The sequence below is a fragment of the Microtus ochrogaster genome, chromosome X, assembly GCF_000317375.1.
Source record: "Microtus ochrogaster isolate Prairie Vole_2 chromosome X, MicOch1.0, whole genome shotgun sequence".
Lineage (NCBI taxonomy): Eukaryota > Metazoa > Chordata > Mammalia > Rodentia > Cricetidae > Microtus > Microtus ochrogaster.
In genome coordinates, this window is record NC_022026.1 from 51,571,743 (window position 1) to 51,594,451 (window position 22,709).

A 22,709-nucleotide genomic window follows, 5' to 3' on the forward strand; every position below is an offset into this window, starting at 1 on the left:
TAATTGCCATGATGCCTGTCTTTGTGAATATTAGCATAACCTAAGATAATTTTACTGTACCATTTTAATATTCTCTACTTCAGACAAAAACTGAGACTGTCACTAATTAAGAATTGAGCAGTAAAGTGTCACTTTGAAAGGTAAAGCTTTGATGATGTTGAGACACCTTGGGATAAGGGACAAGGATGAAGGAAGTTAGGAGAGATGTAACCCACCTCTGCTGAAGATCAGTTCACACTGAAAAATTCATTTCATGGTTTTTACAACTTGTAAACAGAAGTTATCACATCTATCTCAAAGTTATTAGAAGGATCAAAATAAATAGGAGTTAAAATGGCCAAGAGACGTCATGTGAAAACCAAGAAGAATGTAACCAGAGACTGCTAAAAGGCAGTAAAACATTTTTATTTTAAAACCAAATTTACAAAAACCATTAGTTAGTTTAGTTGGCCAAAATTTATACTTATGTTAGAATTATATGCTGAGAGAATAGTTTGGAGTGTTGTAAAACATTTTTAAATCATATTTTCAATTGTTAAATTCATTTTTTAATTAATTAATTAATTTTATTTATTAAAAATTTCCACCTCCTCCCATTTCCCTCCCACTCCCCTAAGAGCCGTCAGGGTTTCCTGCCCTGAGGGAAGTCCAAGGTCCTCCCTGCTCCATCCAGGTCTAGGAAGGTGAACATCCAAACTGGCTAGGTTCCCACAAAGCCAGTACATGCAGTAGGATCAAAACCCAGTGCCATTGTCCTTGGCTTCTCAGCAGCCCTCATTGTCCGCCATGTTCAGAGAGTCCGGTTTGATCCCATGCATTTTCAGTCCCAGTCCAGCTGGCCTTGGTGAGCTCCCATTAAATCATTCCCACTGCCTCGCGATCCTGACTTCCTTGCTCATGTTCTCCTTCCTTCTGCTCTTCATCTGGACCTTGGGAACTCAGTCCAGTGCTCCAATGTGGGTCTCTGTCTCTATCTCCATCCCTCGCCAGATGAAGGTTCTATGGTGATATGCAAGATATTCGTCAGTGTGGCTATAGGATAGGGCTATTTCAGGCTCCCTCTCCTCTGCTGCCCAAGGAACTAGTTGGGGAAATCCCCTTGGACACCTGGGAAACCCTCTAGAGCCAAGACTCTAGCCAGCCCTAAAATGGCTCCCTTGGTTAGGATAACTTCTTCCCTGTTCCCATATTTCAGAGTTCAGAGTGAAAACTTCCTTTTAAATTTTATTTTTTGGAAAAATACCTTTACTTGAAATTGTTTTTTCTGAGCTTTTTTTTTCTTTGTTCCATTTTTACATGGAATAGTTATGTTGCTTCATTATAAATACATATTTAAGAAAAGAAAAAGGTGTTATTTTGTTGATATACTTTAAATAGCCATACTGAAGAATGGTTTATTTTGCTGAGCAATCTCTCTTAAATTATGTATTTGTGCTTTTAGACATTTTAACTTTATAATACCTTTTATATAAAATTAAATTAAATATTAACTATTCTACAATTATGATTTTGAAAGTAAAAATTTAAATGACCAGGTTGAGTATACATCTCTTAAATATTCCCACTAAAATTTAACTACTTTTATCTATTTAGTTTTGAGATTTTAGTTACTCAAGCTAAACACTTTTAAGAAAATTATAACATTATATGGCAGTAAAATAGAATTTGTGATTTATATTTGTAGAGCATACAATTTATAAACAGTTGGAAAATATTGTAGAATTTATTTAAAAATGTAACCTAGAATTGATTTTAAATTTTTAATGATTATTCAAGGAAACTTGTATTAATAATGGCTGTCAGTCTACTTTATCATATTCTATGTATATGAATGTCAATTCCTTTACTTTCTTCAGGAACACTCTCTCTAACTTACTCCCATATTTTATCCTAAAATAGTGTGGTAGAATTTGACATGAAATAAGATCTGAGTTTATTTGTACTGAATATGCTTTTCAAAAAATGATGTATACTTAGATAAATTGCTTCAGAGGTCTGTTATTATTTACCTGTAAATGTTTACCTTTAACTATTTTGTTAGATTATTGCAGGGTTTTAGGTGAACATTTGAACATTTCATAATATCTTAATAAATGGCTGTTAGAATTATTAGCAAGAGACTTTGGAAACAAAACTAAGCTAGCTTCTTGTTCAGAACAAGCTCTGAAGACTGATACTCTGCTTCATTTTGCTGTTGAATGGTCATGGAATAAAAAACTTTTCTGAAATGTGTGATTTAAAAAATAATTTGGAAGCTGAGTATAATATCACATGCCTTTAATGCCATCAGAGGCAGGTGAATCTCTGATTTCGGGGCCAGCCTGGTCTACATAGTAGGTTCCAAGACAATCAGAGCTACAGAGTGAGACTGTATCTCAAAAACATTAAATAAAGTATATTTTGGTTTTATTCAGGACATTTTATATTTTAATATACATTTATATAATTTGTATTCTGGAACATATCTTACCATTCATATTTAAATATAACACAGAAATTAATGTTGGTCATATATAAACTTGCCACTCACACTTAACATTTATTCATCACCTACATGTGAACATGTACAACTCAAAACATGTCCATTTTAGTGGTCAGTGTATAATAATCATACAAAATATGTTTTTTAAAGTTAATAGTAAAAGCAAACTTGAGTTATATTTGTGTAGAGATGCAGAATGGTGCCCTCAATTGTGTGTGAATGAGCAGAATACTTACTCTTTAGATCATGAAGGGTTAAGGCATGAAACGTTGAGCCAGAGTAGTCTTGTAGTCATTTCAAACACAGCTTTAAATACTTTTACTGCATGCTCAGGGTTAGTGCTTAAACCTTCTTGAATCAGACATTCTAGGTGACCCGAAAATTGAATCGGGGCTTTTGGGATTGAAACTAGAGCATTTCAGACCAAAAACCAGGGCAAGGCTTATATATAATTTTTTAACCAGTATGAATGATATTAATTCAGCATACCCAGTGAAGATGGTATAACAGTTGATTCTATTTTTCTCTCATATTTAAACTAATATCTTTAATTCATTTCACCTATAACTTACCCTTTAAGTGTTCTTCAACTACTTTAATAATTCAGAAGCAGGAAATATTTTCAGATTTCCTAGCTTATCCTAATATAATAGATCAAAAATCAGATAATAGAAGTATTAGAGACAGTAGTCAAATAACTTGAAGATTTTATCTGGATACACATATAAAAGTGGAATTTGCACGGTTGATATTATGTTAAATATATGTACAACTGTATGCTTTCCAAAGGCCTGTGTGTAATTAGAATGTTATAATCAGATAAAAGTACACATGCATAAGAAAGTTTCATGATCTTAAATAATCATTAAGAGCTGTTTATTTTCCTAAGGCTCAGGATTAAAGAACGAGTGAATAAATTATTGCTTTCTAGAAGTTTCTCAAAGCCATCCTGCCAAAACACTTTTAAATATGTAGACTACAGCAATATCTGTACCAAAAACAATAGATTGTTTATACTGCACTAGATGGGAATTGATAATGAACTGTTTCTCAAATATCTGCTTTATTTACTATATTATAGTAATGTTGTATAATATTCCATATGTGCAAAAGAATATATGCAGCATGTTTTCTATAGAACGTAATAATAAATAGTACATAAATCTATCTTATAAATCTAATAGTTGGAGTGCTAAATAATGTTTTAATTATTGAGTTTCTCCTGCATCTTATCTGCCTGCCATCTCTTGTTTTGTCATTTTTTTGTCTTTAAAGAGTCATATATCATACTTTATTAACCACATTTAATGATGCATGTCTTTGAGCTATAGAAAAGTATTATTACCAAGCATCACGCTTTTTTCACTTGGTATGTTCTAAATTTTGTTTGATTTATAGCTGTAGTTAATGTCACTGAATATAATATTGTATTCTGCTCATATTCACTAATAAGTTTATTCTCCTGATCATGGACATTTGAGTATATACACATATTTAAGTATATACCAAAGCATATCTACTAAGTTATATAGTTTATGATACACTATATCATTTTCTCCAAATATTTTTGCTTATTACATTTTTCATTTTCATTCAACCCATGAACTTTTTTGTCACATATTTTATTATATAATCAACTTTCAAAAGCTTTTATAATTTTCTACAAAAAATCCTAAGAATTAGGTTTTACCATTATGCCTATGTTATGTGAAAGAAACAGTGCAAAATGTTAGGTGTAAGGAAACAGATGTAGAAAAGTATGTTAATAGATCTTGACCCTCATAGGGAATAAAATAAGCCTTAGATGATATTCCCTGGTGTGCTACCATTTGCAACATATGGTAACTACTCTGTGAAATTTCATGCTAAAAGTAATAGCAATACATTTCTAAAAGTTTTTTTGATGACAGATTTGGTGAAAGCAGACGGCCTCAGCATATCTAGTACTTGGCACATAAATGTTTGCTGAAAAAATGCTTATGTTTCCCCCTAGAAATTCACCAAAAGAAGGCTAAAGAAATTCTAAGTTAGATTTATTGACTACTCTGATACTAACAATGACCTAAAAGAGAACTAACCAGAAAATACTAATTTTACAATCCATTTATATTGTGATTCTGGCACATATAAATTAGCTGCACATATTCTAACACGACTTATTCCTATTCCTTTCCCCTTAGTCTTTGTACCTTTAGGGACAAGGGTTAACACAATGCTTACAGTACCGGCATCATAGTGATTTGAGGAAATGAACAAGAGGAATTATTGTGAAGAAGACTAGAAGTTCAAGGAAAACACTTGATTTGAAGATAGGGAATTTTTTTGTCCCATTATAATCCAATCTACTTCTTCCCTCTCCAAATTTTCTAGTGTCACTTAGAATCATTTGTAGCTTAAAAACAACAGTTTTGATATCATATTAAACTTGGAAATGTGAGCTTTAAATATGAAATATAATGTCCCTGAATAATGCAATGCTACAGATAGTATGTGTTTAAAAAAAAAAACTAGATGGGAGAGCAAAGTATCAAAAAGATATCTTCATAGGTTTTGATTCTTATATAGCTAACTCTTTATTGGTTCTGGTTTACATATGTATCTACTATTGAGTGCTGTGCAGATTTTTCCCAAATGCTTTTAAAATGTCTTTTGAGATGCTTCTCAGGACCTATCAACACCACAACTATTAATTTCCTTTGTCATGCCTTACTGTTTTCTATTTCTCTCCTCAGCTCACTATCTCAGTGCATGCTCCTTTTCTTTTCATGTAAATTTCAAATATAAATGTTTAATTTCTGTACGTTGTACAGGGAATGAAATCTCCGCTCAGGTACTTTCCCTACTCTTTTTAACTCCTCACTCGCATCCTATCTCCTGAGAAAGTCTTATTCTACACATTTTCTCAGTCACTAGGAAGAAAAGGATTTGTAAGCTATGACATTTCTTTCTTGAGTTTAAGCATGGTGTTTTTACAACATTATTACGTTTTTCCCAGAAGCCAAGTTAAGAAGATAGACCGGATATCATTATCTTATTTTTTGAAACAGGGTCTCAGTAGCTAGCCCATGTTGCCCTAAAATTCATAATTTTCCATCCCGAAACTTGCAAATGCTAGGATTACACACATAATACCTTTACATGTGGTTACTGTCAATTTTATAGGTGACTAAATTCAAAGTTAGGGATGTGACATAAGTGGCATTATTCAGGGCTTTAATCAAGGTGTTCATTACTCCTCAAGTTAAGCTTCATCCTAGAATCAAATAGCTTTTGTAAGTATTAGTGGTTGGCCACCACCCAAGACCTATTAAATTAAGTCCCACTGTATAATGGGACTTGACATTAATATTTATTAAATGATGTCAGAAATAATTCTAATATAGAACAAATTGAGATGATCACTGTCCTCTATTTACACCTTGGCAGTGAACGAATGTGAAATGGGAAGAAGATATATATGCCAAGAACAGTGTTTACCAAATGTTGGTCCAATATTACTGTGGATGAAGCATTTTAAACATGCAAATTATGCAGGCTTTATTGAAGGCTGAAGTATTGAGAAGTGTGGATCCTAAGACTCAGTTATCCATAAGGAATATCAGCTCAGAGCCTGATCAGCTGAAAGCCCAAAAGAGTTTAGAATTCATAACTAAAAGTGACTCATTTGCCAGGTATTATGGCACACATCTGTAATCTCAGCACCTGGAAAGTAAAGGCAAGAGAATCACTGCAAGCTCAAGGCTATTGTCTACCCAATGAAGTACAATACTAGCCAAAGCTACATTATGAGACCCTGTTTCAAATACACACACACACGCGTGCGTGCGCGCGCACACACACACACATGCACGCTCCCCTCACAATTTCTCTCAGCAGTCAATAATATGTTAAAAGGATTAGACATGGTCTTTTGAACATTGAGTGTGTTATTTTATTATAACTTGTATTAAATTCATTGTGTGACAGCTTCATAAATACATATAATGTATTGATTACTTTCACCCTCTCTGAGAGAGAGCCTTCCCCACAATCCCCATTTTACCTCTCTTTCCTCCTTCGAAGTCTCCTTTTGCTATTCATGTCTTTTTGTTTTATTTTGTAACTTGTTGGGTATAATTACCATCGTCTATGTTATCATGAATCTGGAACTACTTATAAGAACATCTAGGCTCATCAGGGGGTACGTAACTGTAGACAGTTTGTTCCCTTACCCCGAACCCATCCTTAGCCAGTCATTTACAAGATAGGATTAGGGCCCAATGAGACACACTCCAATCCATGATTGACTGTTGATAGACCCAGTTTTTTGTAGGTCCAATGCAGGCAAGTGCTGCTGATATAAAATCATGATTGCATGGGCTGTGTCGTGACTGGAAGATAGTATTTCACAGGCCTTTCCCCCATCTTCCATATATTACGTTCTTTCAGTCCTTTCTTCCAGAAGGCTTCCTGATCAGTAGGTGGGATGGTACAGTTGTACTGTTTAGGGATAAACATTCAAACAACCCTTATCTCAGAACCTAGAGCATCCATTAGTCTCTGCATTCACTGCTGTTCACTACAAAGAGTTGCACATATTAAGGCCAAGAGTAGCATCAGATATTTTATTATGCTCTTGTAATTAAAGGAGGACCAGTGCTACTCTGCTGTGTTATCAACAGACAAGGGTAGGAAGTAGCTAGATAGCCAAGGAGCACTACTAATATTTTAATCATTTGTTATTTATCAGACTGTCCCTGGATCAATTTCATATTAGTCTTTACATGGTTTGCATAACATATTTTTCATACTGATATAAGAAATGAAAATGTGATTTTTAATAAGAGTACTTTAGGTGGGGTTTAATGACAGCCAACATCAAATAGCGAATTCAGGTGTATTTAGGCCATAAGAAGTAAAATAATTGGCTGAAATTATACTTCATGGTATCAGCCTGAATAACTGATCAGAATTAAGTAATTAGAAAAAGAGAGCTGGGATGAAACTCATAAAAATGAGATTAAAGTGTTAATGAACACAAAATGACAAAGGAGTAGACGTAGATGAGGGCGGTAGTAACCTGAGACTGATTATGTGTTACAGTGTGAAGTTCAACATAGGACCTCTGAGAAAAATTGCACCCATATTTCTTGAAAAGATGCCTTAGAAAATGAATGGCATAGTTTTTATATTAAGCTACATTTGTCGTATACTCAGATGCATAACTATCTTGTTTTCCCCTTGTATCTGGGGACTATATTACTCAAGATCAGAGATATTATGCTGCGGTAGCAGCCTGAAAATGTTAGTGGTTTCAACACTGGTGCTCACAATCTACATCCACCCTGGTTGCTAGATCTCCTGTATCATTTCTTCACTTCAGAGCCAACTGTGAAAGGGTAGTATTCTCTAGAACACTCCTGGTCATTATGACAGGTACGATAGAACATAGTAAACTGTGTTTTTTTTTTCATATGGAAATAAGACATAGTTCATCAACTCACAATTTATTGCCCACAACATATTTCGTGTCTATGACGGAACTTAGTCAGTCTAAAAAGTTTGCTTCTCCTATTAAGAAGGCAGTGCCTGTTCAGAAATGTTTAAATGTCATCTGTTGAGAGAGAATAAATGGCTTGTTGAATTTTTCCAAAGTATCAGATTCTAGCTTATGATCATTCAATGCTAGTATTTAGAAACCTTAAATGGACATCTGGTGTGTCAAATATTTCCTTAGAAGGCTTATCAAATTGAGCCTAAAACTTGGGCTTCTACTACTGTTTAAATTTATTAGTATTTAGGTATTATCTCTATTGTCATCAATCTAAAATATTAATCAAATACCTAAGAAATTTAAAATACTACATTTACTAAAAAGAAATGATTTTACTTTGCCCAGGAAAAATACAATTTAAATAGATAAAAGATATATGAGTTAATGAGTTTTTTAATTCTATTAGTAGGAATTTATTTGAATAAATTGTGACAACAGTTTTCTTGCAATCAGGTAGAAAATCTTGAGGAAATAATATTTAATGTATATCTTTATTTAGGATAGTGTATGGTGTTTATTTTTTCTTGTGCTATTTAATTAAAATTGTCACAAGGGAAAATTTCCCACACAGATATCATACAGATTTTCTTTTCCTTGGGATATGTTAGATGGTCTTTATAAATAAATTGAACATCTAGAAGCTCAAAAGCTTTGCATCACAAAGAAATGTTACCTTCATTGTATGAATGCACACTTCTTGATATCTTTTATGCAAGAGAAAACCATGGATAGAAAGGCTCAATTATTTTTATTATAAATATCTTCTGAGATCTTGCACATTAAAGTTAAGCTTAAATTCACATTCTGAATGTTTTTAAAGCTGTGAAACTCAATCCTTTTTGTACAAAATAGAAGTGTGAAGAAACTAAATATACTATGAGTTTTGCAATTACATATTTTATTTTCAAATGATTTTTTTGAAAGTCACATTTTTATACCTCATCTGTAAAACATTTATTATAGAAATTGAACATTAAGAGTCAGTGTGATGAAATATTTATAAGGTGAGTTAACCTCATAGAATCTATGCGGCCCCTAAAGAAATTAAAGTTACAAGGCAGTTGTTTATAAGGTTCCTTTTTGAAAGTATTGAAAGTTTAATTGCAAAGATTAATAACTGACTCAACACATACAACATGAAAAGCATAGTTCATGATGGAAATTAATTTACTGCTTCCTCAGACTGACTAAAGTGATATTAAAGTTACAGAAATTATGGTCTCAATATAATTAACTTTCTAGTCATTGGTGGCTTTCTATTAAATCTTGGAAATTTGAAATCATTAGGAATTTTTAGGGATCTAAATAACTTTTTAAATAATCAACACACATTTTCTCTGTACCCCATAATCTTCATATGTTAAAGATTTCACTTATCCACCCACCTCACTATTGAAACATTAGTCTTTTATTTTCAACTGAAAAACTAAAATGGCTACAGCTGACTTGAACTTCATTTTCTATGGTCTTATTGGAGTGAAATGGGATAGACTATTACAAAGTACTATCATAGCCGGGTGATGGTGGCGCACGCCTTTAATCCCAGCACTCGGGAGGCAGAGGCAGGCGGATCTCTGTGAGTTCGAGGCCAGCCTGGTCTACAAGAGCTAGTTCCAGGACAGGCTCCAAAAACAAAAAAAAAACCTGTCTCGAAAATCATAAAAAAAAAAAAACAAAGTACTATCATACAAGATATGGAAGAATTAACCATACTCCTTGATAGATGATTTTTTTTCAGCCTTCCTATCACAGCATGATTATTTCTTTGTGGGATCCATTGCCTCAAAAGATTTCAGAACTGTATTTGTGTAATTAATTTTTGTATTTTATATTAATTAATAGCCTGTAACTATCCATTTCAAAAGACCATTCCTAGTGCTCTCTTTGAAGTGTCCATATTAGTTTATGTGTCCTTGCCCTTTCAGCACTGTCTCCATGTACTATCTTGGAAAGTATGCTTAATGCTATATTCCTGTTTTGTTTTATAACTTTGAAAAACATTAAATGGCAGTTAGAAGTAGAGAATAATATAACTAGCAAATACACATAGTCCAGCACTTCATATTGACACCTTGAAATTTTGTCTTATTTTATTTTTTGTTTTTTAAAAAATCTTATTTCACATATTAATTACAGTTCCCCCTCCCTCCAGTCCATCCGTTCCCCAAACCTTCTACCCACCCCAACCCTATTCACTCCTCAGAGAGGGTAAGGTGTCCCATGGGGAGTCAACAAAGTCTGTCACATCACTTGAAGCAGGACCAAGGCTCTCCCACCTGTATCTAGGCTGAGCAAGGCATCCTTCCATAGGGAATAGGCTCTAAAGAGTCAGGTCATACACTAGGGAGAAATACTGGTTCCATTGCTACTGGCCTCACAAAATGCCCAAGCCACACAACTGCTATCCACATTCAGAAAACCTAGTTGGGTCTTATGCAGGTTCCCCAGCTGTCAGTCTGGAGTGAGTGAGCTCCCCCACTTGCTCAAGTCAGCTGTCCTGTGGGTTTCCCCATCATGGTCTTAGCCCCTTTGCTCATAATATCGCTCTTCCCCTTTTATGACTGGACTCCAAGAGCTCGGCCCAGTGCTTAGCTATGAATCTCTGCATCTGCTTCCATCAGTTACTGGATGAAGGTTCTATGATGACAACTAAGGTAGTCATCAATCTGATTACAAGGCAAGGCCGTTAAATACCGTCTCCTCTATTGCTTAGATTCTTAGCTATTTCCCTGTATCTTGTAACTGTGACTAATATGACAATGAACAAAGCAGTGCAGATAACTCTCTGAGATAGTGATTTTATTTCTTTTGGACATATGTACAGAGATTGGATTGCTGGTTAATATGAAAATTATAATTTTAATTTTAAGAGTAAACTCATTTTTCAAAATTATTATACTAATTTATATTCCCATGAAAAATAATCAAGAGATTCCATTTCTCAACATTCTTGATAGGATTTTTGACATTTTGATAATTGTCATCATAACAGTAGGAAGATAATACCTCATTCTGACTTTAAGCCTCAACGAGAATTAGTGATAGTGACCATTTCTCTCTATTTTGGAAAAATGTCTACTCAGGTCTTTTGCTCAATTTTCATTGGATTATTTGATTTTTCTGTTTTATTCATTTGACATGCAAGTTCTTTGTATATTTTAGTTAATAATTCATTATGGATATATATTTTTAAAATATTTTCTTTTTCCTATTCCATTTTTAATTTCTTCTGGGAGTTCTGAGGATAGAACCTAGAGATTTACATGTGCTTCTATTTCAGTGTTTTGTTGATAATTTATTTTGTTATGCAGAAACTTTCTTAAGTTGATGCAGTTCCACTTGCTGTTTTTGTGGCCTCCATTTTTAATTATATGTATGTAAGTTTTTTATTGTATTATATTTTTCCTATTTGGAATTTTATTTGGTGAATTTTATTTCAGCTTTTTATCTTTTGAATAATCTGTGCATTTATTTCTTTAGAATTCGTAGTAATGCTTGACTTAATCTAATCCTTCATTATGTTTGTAAGAATTTAGTGATAGGGAAATATGGTAAAAGTAAAGCATTTCATTACTGCTTTGTTAACTAAGAGACAGTTATATGTTTGTTAAATATCCTACCTTAGTATACCACAGTATTATTGATCAGTGTATTGTAACCACCTAAACAGATAATATGTTGCAAAAGGAATTATACTCTTCATATGTGGCTGATCTGTGTTAGTGCATGCCTTTAATCCCAGCACTCGGGAGGCAGAAGCAGATGGATCTCTGTGAGTTTGTGGCCAGCCTGGTCTACAAGAGCTAGTTCCAAGACAGGCTCCAAAGCTGCAGAGAAACCCTGTGTTGAAATACCAAAAACAAACAAACAAAAAAATCTTCAAATATATGGATACATTGTATCACTATGTGCAACAGAGGGACAATGATTGTAGGTGAGTTCAACAAAGATAAAAAATCACAGAAATGGGACATTTGTTAAGTAGAAAAGAACATTAGGGATTATCTAATTTCATTTGCTTCCATTTCAGTCTACGGGTAATAACTGTTAACATTCGCATGTTCTGTAATTTACAAAACATTTCCATGTCACTTGATGTTCATAGACAACAGACTTGTTATTATTGTGATACTCATGACAACTCTGTGAGGTAAGTATAAACATTCCCATTATTTTTTAATCTACTAATTATGGTTGTCTATTCAAAAGGAAATTCATTGTTTTTCCTTTTATTATAGAGTGTGGCTTATTGTAGAAGATAGAGGCATTAAGCATAATAGCAAAAATATTCAGTAATTAACTACACCGAGAGACATTTTTATAGTTACAGTTTTATTGCCAAGTAACTGTCTAGTTGTGTGAATTACTTACCTACTTTATTTCTGTATTTCTTATCTGTGAAGCTGTGAGGGCTGTCTACTATGGTTGTGCCCATCCACACACTTCCATTCTTTTTGTATTTTTTTCTCTGTTACCACTTATAATCCCATATAAGCAGATGAAAATATTAGGAAATTATAAGTAAAATAGCTAAGCTGTCTCTTTCTCAAAGTAATGATTACAGGAATACAAGCAAGACTGTGATAATTGAGCTGTTCAAAATGGTGGATATTATGCAGAAAAACTGTGCAAGATCCAGCCAGACAAAATCCCAACATAGAGGGCATGAAGGTGAATATGTAAGCCCACTGGTAGCTGAGGGATTAGTAGCCATTGATGGCTGTTGGGAGAGGGAGGGTCGAGAACATTGTAATAATATGACTTCTGGTAAGCTGCCCACACAACAGAACCAGGCACAATCCCAAGACAAGCTGGACAACAAACTACACTTGCTGGCAAAAGAGTAAAAAAGCAAAAGAAGTAATCTCAAAATTGTAAAGGAAGGAATAGAAGGATGGAGAGGGCAGTAAGGGAAGGTGAACCCAAGGAAAACCATATAGTTATCCTCTTGCCTATGGGAAGTAGACAAAATTGCCAGGGAGGAAAGTGGGATCTTGGGGGTGGGGTGGGTTGGGGGTAAGGGGAGATGGGGAGAGAAAAGTGAGAAGGGGAGGATGGGGGGAACTTGGGGAAACAGGATGAGTGGGTCAGAGTATTTTATTTTAAAAAAATATTTTATTTTTTCTCCCTTTGAAACCCACAACGTCTTCTCCAAGACCTAAATTTAACCACATGCTTTTAATACTTGAGGATGTATGAACATATTTTTTTAAAAAATTAAAAGTAAAGTTCATACTCCTAGCCTCCTTGAGGATAAAATGTCTTCCTGGTATGTCTAAGAAGATATGCAATTTTAAAATTTTCATATGGCCATTAAGAAGCTATGAAAAAGGAAGACGAAAAAAACAGAGAAGAAATGAGACATTTTTATTTTCTTAATTGCCTTATTTCAACTTTATACTCTGTAGCATACCATACCACATTTACTTGCAACTCAAATACTCTATAACGTTAGTGTTTGAGTAGGCTGCCTTCAACTTCAACCCTCCCCAAGGAAAGTGAAGAAAATGTAATTAGTTGTTAAAATTTTGCCACCCTGGTGTGCAGGAGCCTTGAAATAAATACAAACTTTATTCTCCTTTAAACACAAACAAAATTTCCTAACAGCCTAAGGCTTTCATATTTTTATAAAACAAGTCCTTATTGCTGGCCTGCTTTCTTTCCCACTGCATAACCTGCACATACCTTATCCTGTAACAAAATATGTGTCCATGTTCCTTACTGATTTTTGCCATTGTTTAGTTTTTTTTAAAAAAAACAACAGCCAGAAATGTTATTTTGCCCTGAATTCCCAGTATTCTCATTTGAAAGCCATTTAGGCCAGCTAAAATACCATCTCTTCCCCAGAGAGATAAGCCAGAATTATGAATCATAATTTATCGCCTTCTGATGGACACCTTTTCATTAATATTATATTGTCTACATTATCTTATTGTTTTCTCTCCCACTAAATAAGGAAATCCCAGGATTAAGTTTAATGTATCTCTGATCACTCAAAGGTGCCTAACACTACATTTCAAAAATACTAAAACGTCTTATGGCAAACTGTGACTTGAATGTATAGAGAGAGTGTAGATGGAGTCTGTGCTTTCCTTTCCCAGCTTTCCAGACCTCAATGGTTGCACAGAAATGAATTACAACACTATTTGGCTCAGGCATATTCCTAGCTAGCTCTTACATGTTAAATTAACCCATTTCTACTAATCTACATGTTACCACGAGGCTGTGGCTTACCAGTAATGTTCTGGCATCTTTCTCCTTTGGCAACTACATGATGTCTCTTTGACCCTGCCTACTCTCTATATCTCTGTTTGGATTTCCTGCCTGGCTTTACTTTGCTAAGCTATTGGCCGAAACAGCTTTATTCTTCAACCAGTAAAAGCAAAACATATACAGAATGACATCCCACATCAAGGGACTGACAAAGTAAAAGAGTGAACGAGGCAACTTGTTGCTTAAGTTACTCAGGCATATAAGTCATCTCAGTAGCTTAATAACAGAATTATATAGAGGTGTGAAGATACAATATGAATATACAGTATTCAGAGGCTTGCATTGATGGGTCATTTAACATCCTCTAAGATTCATAATTTATAAAAGTATGGTATCAACACTAAAATTAGACTGATGAAAATCTAAGGCAGTTATAAAAATACAGTTCCATAAAATACAATTGCATACAGCATTAGAGACCTATACTATTTCTTTTTATGTATTTAATAACCTGTGTAGTGTTCTTGAGAGTATAATATACATATATTAATGAGAAGTGCTGTTTATTCAGGGTATTAAATAGTGCTTAAAACTTGTTGACCAGTACATGGTATACCAGTAGTAGTATGTAGGAATAGAATAAATTTTGTGTGTTCTGTGCTCAGTATAGCAAAGATATTATTTTACAGAAAGGATAATTAATTATAATCTATAATACAGCTCATCTCTAAGATGATATTTCTGTGTATATATGTTTTGAAATACAAAGTGATCAAAATTGGAGGAACAATCGTCACTTAATGAATACATTCTCATTAGGAATTACGTGCATAAAATTCAAATCGCATGATTTAAAGAAGCAATATATGGATAAGGATGAAGAATTGAAAATTTCATTTTGCATATACAGCAAAAGACAGCTTAAGATATTGAAAGAATTTGGGGAATGTATATTGTTCTAAAACCAACTTTTAAAAACTAAATTTAATTTAAACATGAAAAACTAGAACGTAAGAGTTATATCTTTCCATACCATGGGTATGTTCATAAGAATGTAGATTTTTCTATATACAACACTATTTTCTTTTAAAACCTTGAAATACATTTTTAGGACAATATTTAGCCCCAAGTGTTAATAAAACCTACACTCTGAGAAGCAAGTATTTTAACATCCTATTTTTAAGGAAGTAAAATAACTTACTAATAAAATTAATCCTCCAAATTACCTGGGGCAGTTTAAATATTTACCGTGATAAAAACAAATTACATAAAATTAGTGCTTAAAAATATCATATAATTATTTAGCTTTTATTATTTTCTGTGATAACAGGTTATTACAAACTAACTCTGTTTCTTGGTTTTGTTATACAGTATTTAATATACTGTGACCTTGTCCTTGATAAAAGCCTATGGCTTTCAATAAGAATCAAGCCAACATATGCAAAACAAAGAGATACAAACAAGTATATAAGTGTCTATTCAAAATAGTGAACTATTAAATAAGTTTAGTGGATGAAAAAAAATCAAGTGATAAATTGTGTGAATGTATGCACCATGACTGTTTAGAGTAAGCCAATAACAATGTTTTTAAACCAGGTTACTAGTTTGTGAATTCTGTACACTTAATTTTTAATTTGGTTCATTTTTCCTCTTATATAATAATATTAATCTTGGTAAATAAACTTTTTCTAAAAATACCATCTCATCAAAATCCTCTTGACAGTCTCCATTTGCGAGCCTACTGAATCTATATTACTGGACATGAAACCCATGGCTGCATTTTAGCTTGGACTCTTGAGTAATTCTTGCACGGAAAACTAAAATTTGAACTTGATTACATTAAGTGTGTTTGACTGCAGATGCCTTGCTCTTGTACAAATGTCTTTATTTGTGCTGTCACTTAAAAGCAACCATTACTAATTGTTTTTAGGTAGAATTTGGCTGCTTTCTCCTCTGCTCTTTGAGCCCTATAATTTTGTCAATTAAACTAATCAAAGGAATTCCAAGTGTTTTTATTTAATATTTAAGGCTTTATACACAAGCACTTAAAAATTTTAAAAATATCAATTGAAAATTCATTTTTTAAAAAAGTTCACTTACAATCATTTAGCTATGTTTATGTGAAATGGTAAGTTTAATTCTAACATTTGTATATGCTTTATTACAATGGTTGAAAATCTTAACTACCTTGGTCACTTGACGTATATTTCTTTAGACTTTTTCTTAAAAGATTACATCAGAATAATTGGGCATGTACCACCATTTCATTTTCCAAATACCATTAAATCTACAACTATAAGTGTAATAAGTTGAGGCAATATACCACAGCTGATGAAAAGTTTTGCAGGTTTGAAATTTGACAAGGAATACTGTAATGTAGTTTTATTGAATTTTATAGTAAGGGTATTAACTTTTAAAAATAAATACTTGCTCTTTCACATAATTTTGTGGCATTTATGCTTTACAAGACATTAAACTTTAAATGTCATGGAAACTGTGGATTCCTGTGTAAGTTTTGGCACATCTGTGCAAATGCTATATGATTTGCTTTTCTTTCTGTTGCTGTAATAAAATACTTGAACATGAAGTAACTTAGGGGAGAAAAGGGCTATTTCGTTTAATAATCCAGCTACAGTCCATCACTGTGAGGAAGTCAAGGCAGGACTTTAATCAGCTGATATTAAATTCACAGTGACGAGCAGAGAAATGAATGTTTCCATTCTTACATCATTCAGGAACCTTGCCTATGAAATGGCACCAAGCAGAGCAAACTAGGTCTTCCTATATTACCTTAAGTCAACCTTCTGGACTTGGCCTCAGGCCAACCCAAATGTAGACAATCAGTACTTGAGATTCTCTGCCCAGATAATTCTAGGTCATGACAAGTTGACAATTTAACCATCACAGCATATTGTACTCATTTTTGAGTGCCTAGCATAATAGAATAGTAGTTACTCATTCAAGAGGAAAAGACATATATTTTACATGGTCCAATCTGTTGTATATATATTCACTAAACTGTTTTACTAAATATATTTTATTACCTCTAGTAATTTTTCAATTTCATATTAAAGCATTAGACATATTAATGTAGTTAATATTCTACATTATTTAGTATGTTTCCACCTGTTGCATTATTATCCTCTTATGTCCTCAGATTATTCTTTTTAGGAAGTAGGAATCTCTTCATGTTAATTCCTAGGTCAATATTAGTCATCTTAGATAGTTTCATTCTATCTTAAATCAAAATATAGTCCATTCTTATATATAGTTCCAATCTTATTTGAAATCAGCCATTTTCCAAGAAGTTCTGGGAAATGGTACAAGACAAAAAAACTGAAAATTTCATTATTATTAAGTTGATCTTTGTTTCTATGCCTTCTCAGTGCGCATATATACATAATACATACATACATACATACAGCATCAAGATCGTATAAGGGTGGTTGTTTTTACTTCCTTAGTAATATGTATGTATCTGCTTTCTCCCTCGCTAAATTAATAATTATTAATGATGCAGGTGAAAAAGACATGACTTTTTTGTTTGGTCTTATAAGTCATACAGAACAGGTTTAGCACATTAATGCTATTTACAACAAGCAGTGGTTGCTAAAGATACGTTTAAGATTATTTTAACATTTCTTTGTGTTATATCCACATTAGATATGGTGTGAAATTATTACATTGTATGAATATTATGCTGCTAGTAGGGTATATACATTATTAGGCACTAGTAGAATATTAAATGATATTTACTTTCTTAAGGAGATTCCCTTTGAAGTTTGAAAGTAAAAGTAATGGATTTTTAAAAATTAAATATTAATTGCCAAACAAGAGTAATATTTTGCAATAGCATATTTATTACTCCTGATGTGTCAATCTCATTTTCTCACTTAATTCTCAGATCACTCCTATTGGGTCACTACTACTACATATCATGTCTATGGCCAGTTTACAAATTTCTTGAAGAAAATGACAACCATTATGTTTCTAAGTAGAAGTCACCTTTACATATTGTGGTTTATTGGTGAACAAAGAGTTAAGAAAAAATGTAGTTGATTTTTAACTTTTTTTTACAATTTCAGAGATTCAAATTTATGTAAGAACTATAAACCTGATATTTTAAAATATATAATAGAAAGTAGATTTGATAGTTTGAGTAGTTAAAAATAGAAAAGTACGAGATTTTGATATCAATGTTGAAATAAATGTTAGTGTATTCTTAATGGTCTAATCATAATAAATCAATGTTTAAAGTCTTGGAGATAGTTTGACAGATTTACTTATCATGGGTAAAAATTTTAGATAGAAAATCTCTAATAATTTTTTAAATGTTTCCAAAAGTAATCTTAACATCTATTGCCCCTTGTTTTATGTGCTTAAAGTTAGTCAAATTAGAAAATATACTTAAGGCAAAGTAACTGACCATCTAACCTTACCATTGATTCTACTTGGGTTAAAAAAAAAAGTAAAATTTCCAGATTTTTCTCATTCTTATTTGAGTTTTTGCATGGAATGTCAAGAATTTTTCTTAGTACAATTTCTAAAAACATACATTAAAATGGATATTAATTTTTTGAACATAATATTTGTTCTTGTTTTCAGGATTGCACTGTATATGAAACTGAGAATAAAATTCTTCATGTGGTAAGTAGATTTGGATGTATTTTTATCTTCACTAGATAATATTTACTTAGCAATTAAAAGAATATGGCTTGAAAAAAGTAATCCATAATAGAAAAACGATCAACTAACTTACCTTAGTTAAGCATACATTCTAGGAAACCTCTAAAAGAATCAAAACATGTTAGTTATAGTCAACTTGTTTTAGCTAATAGAAAAAAAACTGCTCTGATCTAATATTTAAATATTATGAGGCAAGATTTGAGTAAAATAATCTTGCAAACAGAATTCGAAAGTACAATTTTTCTCAGTAATTTATGATTTAAAAAATATACCAGAACAAGGTATTTTCTTCTACAGTGGGAGTAATTTATCGCTATATTCATTTGGATGAGATATTTCCTAAGAAAATCAAACTTCCTTGCTCTGATCTTATACTCAAGAACTAATCTATCTGGAAATTTGTCATTATTTGTTAAATTCATTCATTTCTTTGGTTACTTTTTTTACATTTCTTCATTTTGTTGATGATGGGGGAGATATGAATACATGCCACAGTATGCATGTACAGATCAGAGGACAATCTGATTGGAAGTTTGCTAATATTTTTTTTTATGAGAAGTGAGATGTTGTTAAATTATACTCAGAGAAAAGTTATCTCTTGTTGTTAGTAAACACCTTGATGACTTTTGCCCTTTCTTTAGAGTGATCTCAGGAAAGAACAACTGATGTACTCTTCTCTATTTTAGCCTAGGAAGAAAAAAATAACTATCCCTCTTTTTAGGTACTGCTATCCATAGGCTCTGGAGAACAGGAAGGAAATAATAGTATATGTGTTTGTGTGTGTGTTTTCCAATCATTAGTTTAATTTTTAAGCATATTATAGGTTAAGTAGTAATCCTGAATTTCATTCAAAATATGAAACTGGTGTATGCACATATATACATGTAACACACACACATGCGGAGTTCAGAGGAAACTTGTAGGAGTGGCTTCTCTCCTACAATGTGTGTTCCAGAATTCAAATTTAGGTCATTAGGCTTTCCCCACTGAGCCATCTCACCTACTCAAAAATCTAAACTTTTTGACCACATTTCTGAAGCTGCTGACATTTTAAGTGGAAAATTCCTTATCTGACCTCATATGATGGGGCCCATTCAACATTGAGGCTCACAGCACAACTAATCCAACATCACCAAGGAAAAGATGACTCTCTCAGACCTCACCAACAGCTGTGCTATATCTTTTTCATGTAGCTAATGCAAGAATACCTACAAAGAATAATGAAATGGCATATGTGCGGGCCAGCCGCAGGTTTCACATGAGACCTGTGGACATTACTTACAGTTGTTCATTGCTTGCTTTAATTTTGTTTATTCCTTCTGTAATATAAAGATATTGCTAAAAAATACCCCAAAATGTCTGTAGATAATCGGTTTGTGTCAGTGTGAAAAAAGATAAAGATACATTTATCTATAATACCAAATGTAAACTGTTGGAAAAAAATGGACAGCAGTGTAAAGTACGAAACTTCTCCAGAAGAATGTGGTATTGCAATGACCACTATGTATGACATAAAGCAACAGAAGGATGAACTGTTGAAGTACTGTGCTAAAATGCTGAACAAAATGCCACATAAATTAAAGACTGGAAATCTCAACTTATGTATTTAAATAGCGGAGCCACTACATTGCTATCAGCACCTTCCAATTACTGTACTCATCATGATGAAACAAGGGCTCATCTACCTCAATGAACTGACACTTAAAAGGAACTGTATTTCCTAAGCTAGGTGCAGAAGTTTAAAGCATGACTCAGCATGAAAATTTTCAAGATTTGTTGTGATAAAGCTTCTGCCTATGGGAAAATGAAAATATTCATTGAAGTGGATATAAAAGATTATATCATCATTGGGACTCTAGTTGTTCATTCATTGGCTGGTAGTAGAATAGTCAAAATGGTTCTGATCAAGATGATCATGATAATAGTTACAATCAAGATGACATTTTTAATACAGCAGAGAAAATGCCTATTGTTGACACAGTAAAAAGAGATAGTGGGCTTTTTGGAGGAATAGAGAAATGTTCATTTATAACAGAATAAGAAATCATAGTAGTTCATAAGCTCAAGAAGGGACTTCTAAGACAAAATCTGTTTTTAATGGGTTAAATGACTCTGGAAGAAACAACAACAACAACAAAAAAAAAAACACAACTATCCAGTACTGTGCTATCTTATCTCTAGGAGACCTACTTCTTGATCCTGTAATTGAAAATTTTTATGATGATTTAAGAAGAAAAAAATCATAGGTCTCTGAATGTCAAATCAGATTTTATAGTATTTTGGATTACATAAAATATTCTGATATGATTGAAACCAAGATTTGCATAAGGAGAGATAGACGTTTTGCCTTACACCTTTAATCCCAACACTTGGAAGGCAGAGGTAGGCAGAAGTCTGTAAATTCATGCCTAACCTCATCTGTATAGTGAGTTCCCAAGAATGTCAGAAGTGAGACCCTCTCATTAAAAAAAATGTATAAGTAACAAAAGCAAAGTTCAAATGGTACATATAGTATAACATTGTTTGAATATATTTATACTACAGAAAATGACTTGAAGATGCTTGGAATAGACTAGATCTTCTTTTGTCTGGTAGGAATGGGATGGCAGTTGTCAGAGAGGAAGGAAATGATCAAGTGTGGAAAGCTATAATACCTTAGGAATTCCCTAAGGAAATATAGGTATCGTTGTGCCCTTTAACACACCTGGGAAAACTAGAAAGCTAAGCAAAGTTATGAGGTGTCTATTCTTAAATTAGGTCAATATATAAGGATTAGCTTTTAAAAAGAAAGAGAAAGGAAATATGTTCTAATGCACTATAATATTAAAATAATCCTACCTCATGAAGTAGACTTATTAAGCTTGTTTAATGTCCACAATAAGAGTCAACAGAACACTGCCTATTTTTTTAAAAGATACCATATTATAAAGAAGGCATGTCCACTGTAAACAGAGACCATCAAGTGAGCTAAGACAAATGATTATAGTAAAAGTAACCAAACAGAAATAGAAGACCACACTAAAATCATTAAAATGAAAATCAGATGTTAAAGATAATATGAGAGGGAGACACAAAGTGGACTTCGATAGTGCAGTACTAAGATATTTACATATTTGGAAAATGGAAATATGAGAGCAAGCTTTTAGAAGACAGGTTTTAGTTCTCATCACTGTTTCTAAGGAAGAAAGCAATAATAAAGGCTATAATAGAATAATTTTGGACTAGAAATTTATATATTCACTAAAGTTAGAAAATGTGTTGAAAGGATAATTATTTCAAGATATTTTCATAATAATAGTTCATAATTATAATGGCAAGAAGTAACTTTGCATCCATTCAACAGAGGGACTAGAGGAAAAGAAGCTCATTTTTGTGGTAAATGTCTGTAATCCCAGCAGCTGAGAAATTGAGGGAGGAAGATTATGATGAGCTCCAAGGTACCTGGGCTATATATTGAGACTGTCCCAGATAAGAGAGAGAGAATATGACTATGAGTATATTTCCATAAGACAGTGGATGAAAAATTGTAACTATTTTAAAGAAAAGCAATGGCCAAAGCTAATTTGCAGAAGCAAAATTTAGAAGCATGTTTTTAGATTAACAAGGTTGCTAAAGTAATTTCTTGATAAATACATTAAAATAAAATTATTAAATAAGTGAACAAAGTAAGCCAAATTCCAGAATAGGAAAGTATAAGATGACGAAGAATACATGATAAAAAAAAACACAGATGAGATGACTAAGAGCAAAAAAAGGATATAAAAGTGCTAATTATTTTTAAATGACAGTTTTAAC

General features: G+C 32.7%; 1 protein-coding gene across 3 annotated transcripts in view; it reads left to right on the forward strand.

Moving 5' to 3' along the window:
• The window catches only part of Cnksr2 (connector enhancer of kinase suppressor of Ras 2), a 212,663-nt gene that overhangs the window by 43,605 nt on the left and 146,349 nt on the right, over positions 1-22,709 (forward strand). For all 3 annotated transcript variants that reach the window (XM_005358807.2, XM_013350566.2, XM_005358809.3), the window contains exon 5: positions 18,834-18,875. In XM_005358807.2, coding sequence (XP_005358864.1) covers positions 18,834-18,875 — 42 coding nt within the window. The remainder of the gene's footprint in view (positions 1-18,833; positions 18,876-22,709) is intronic.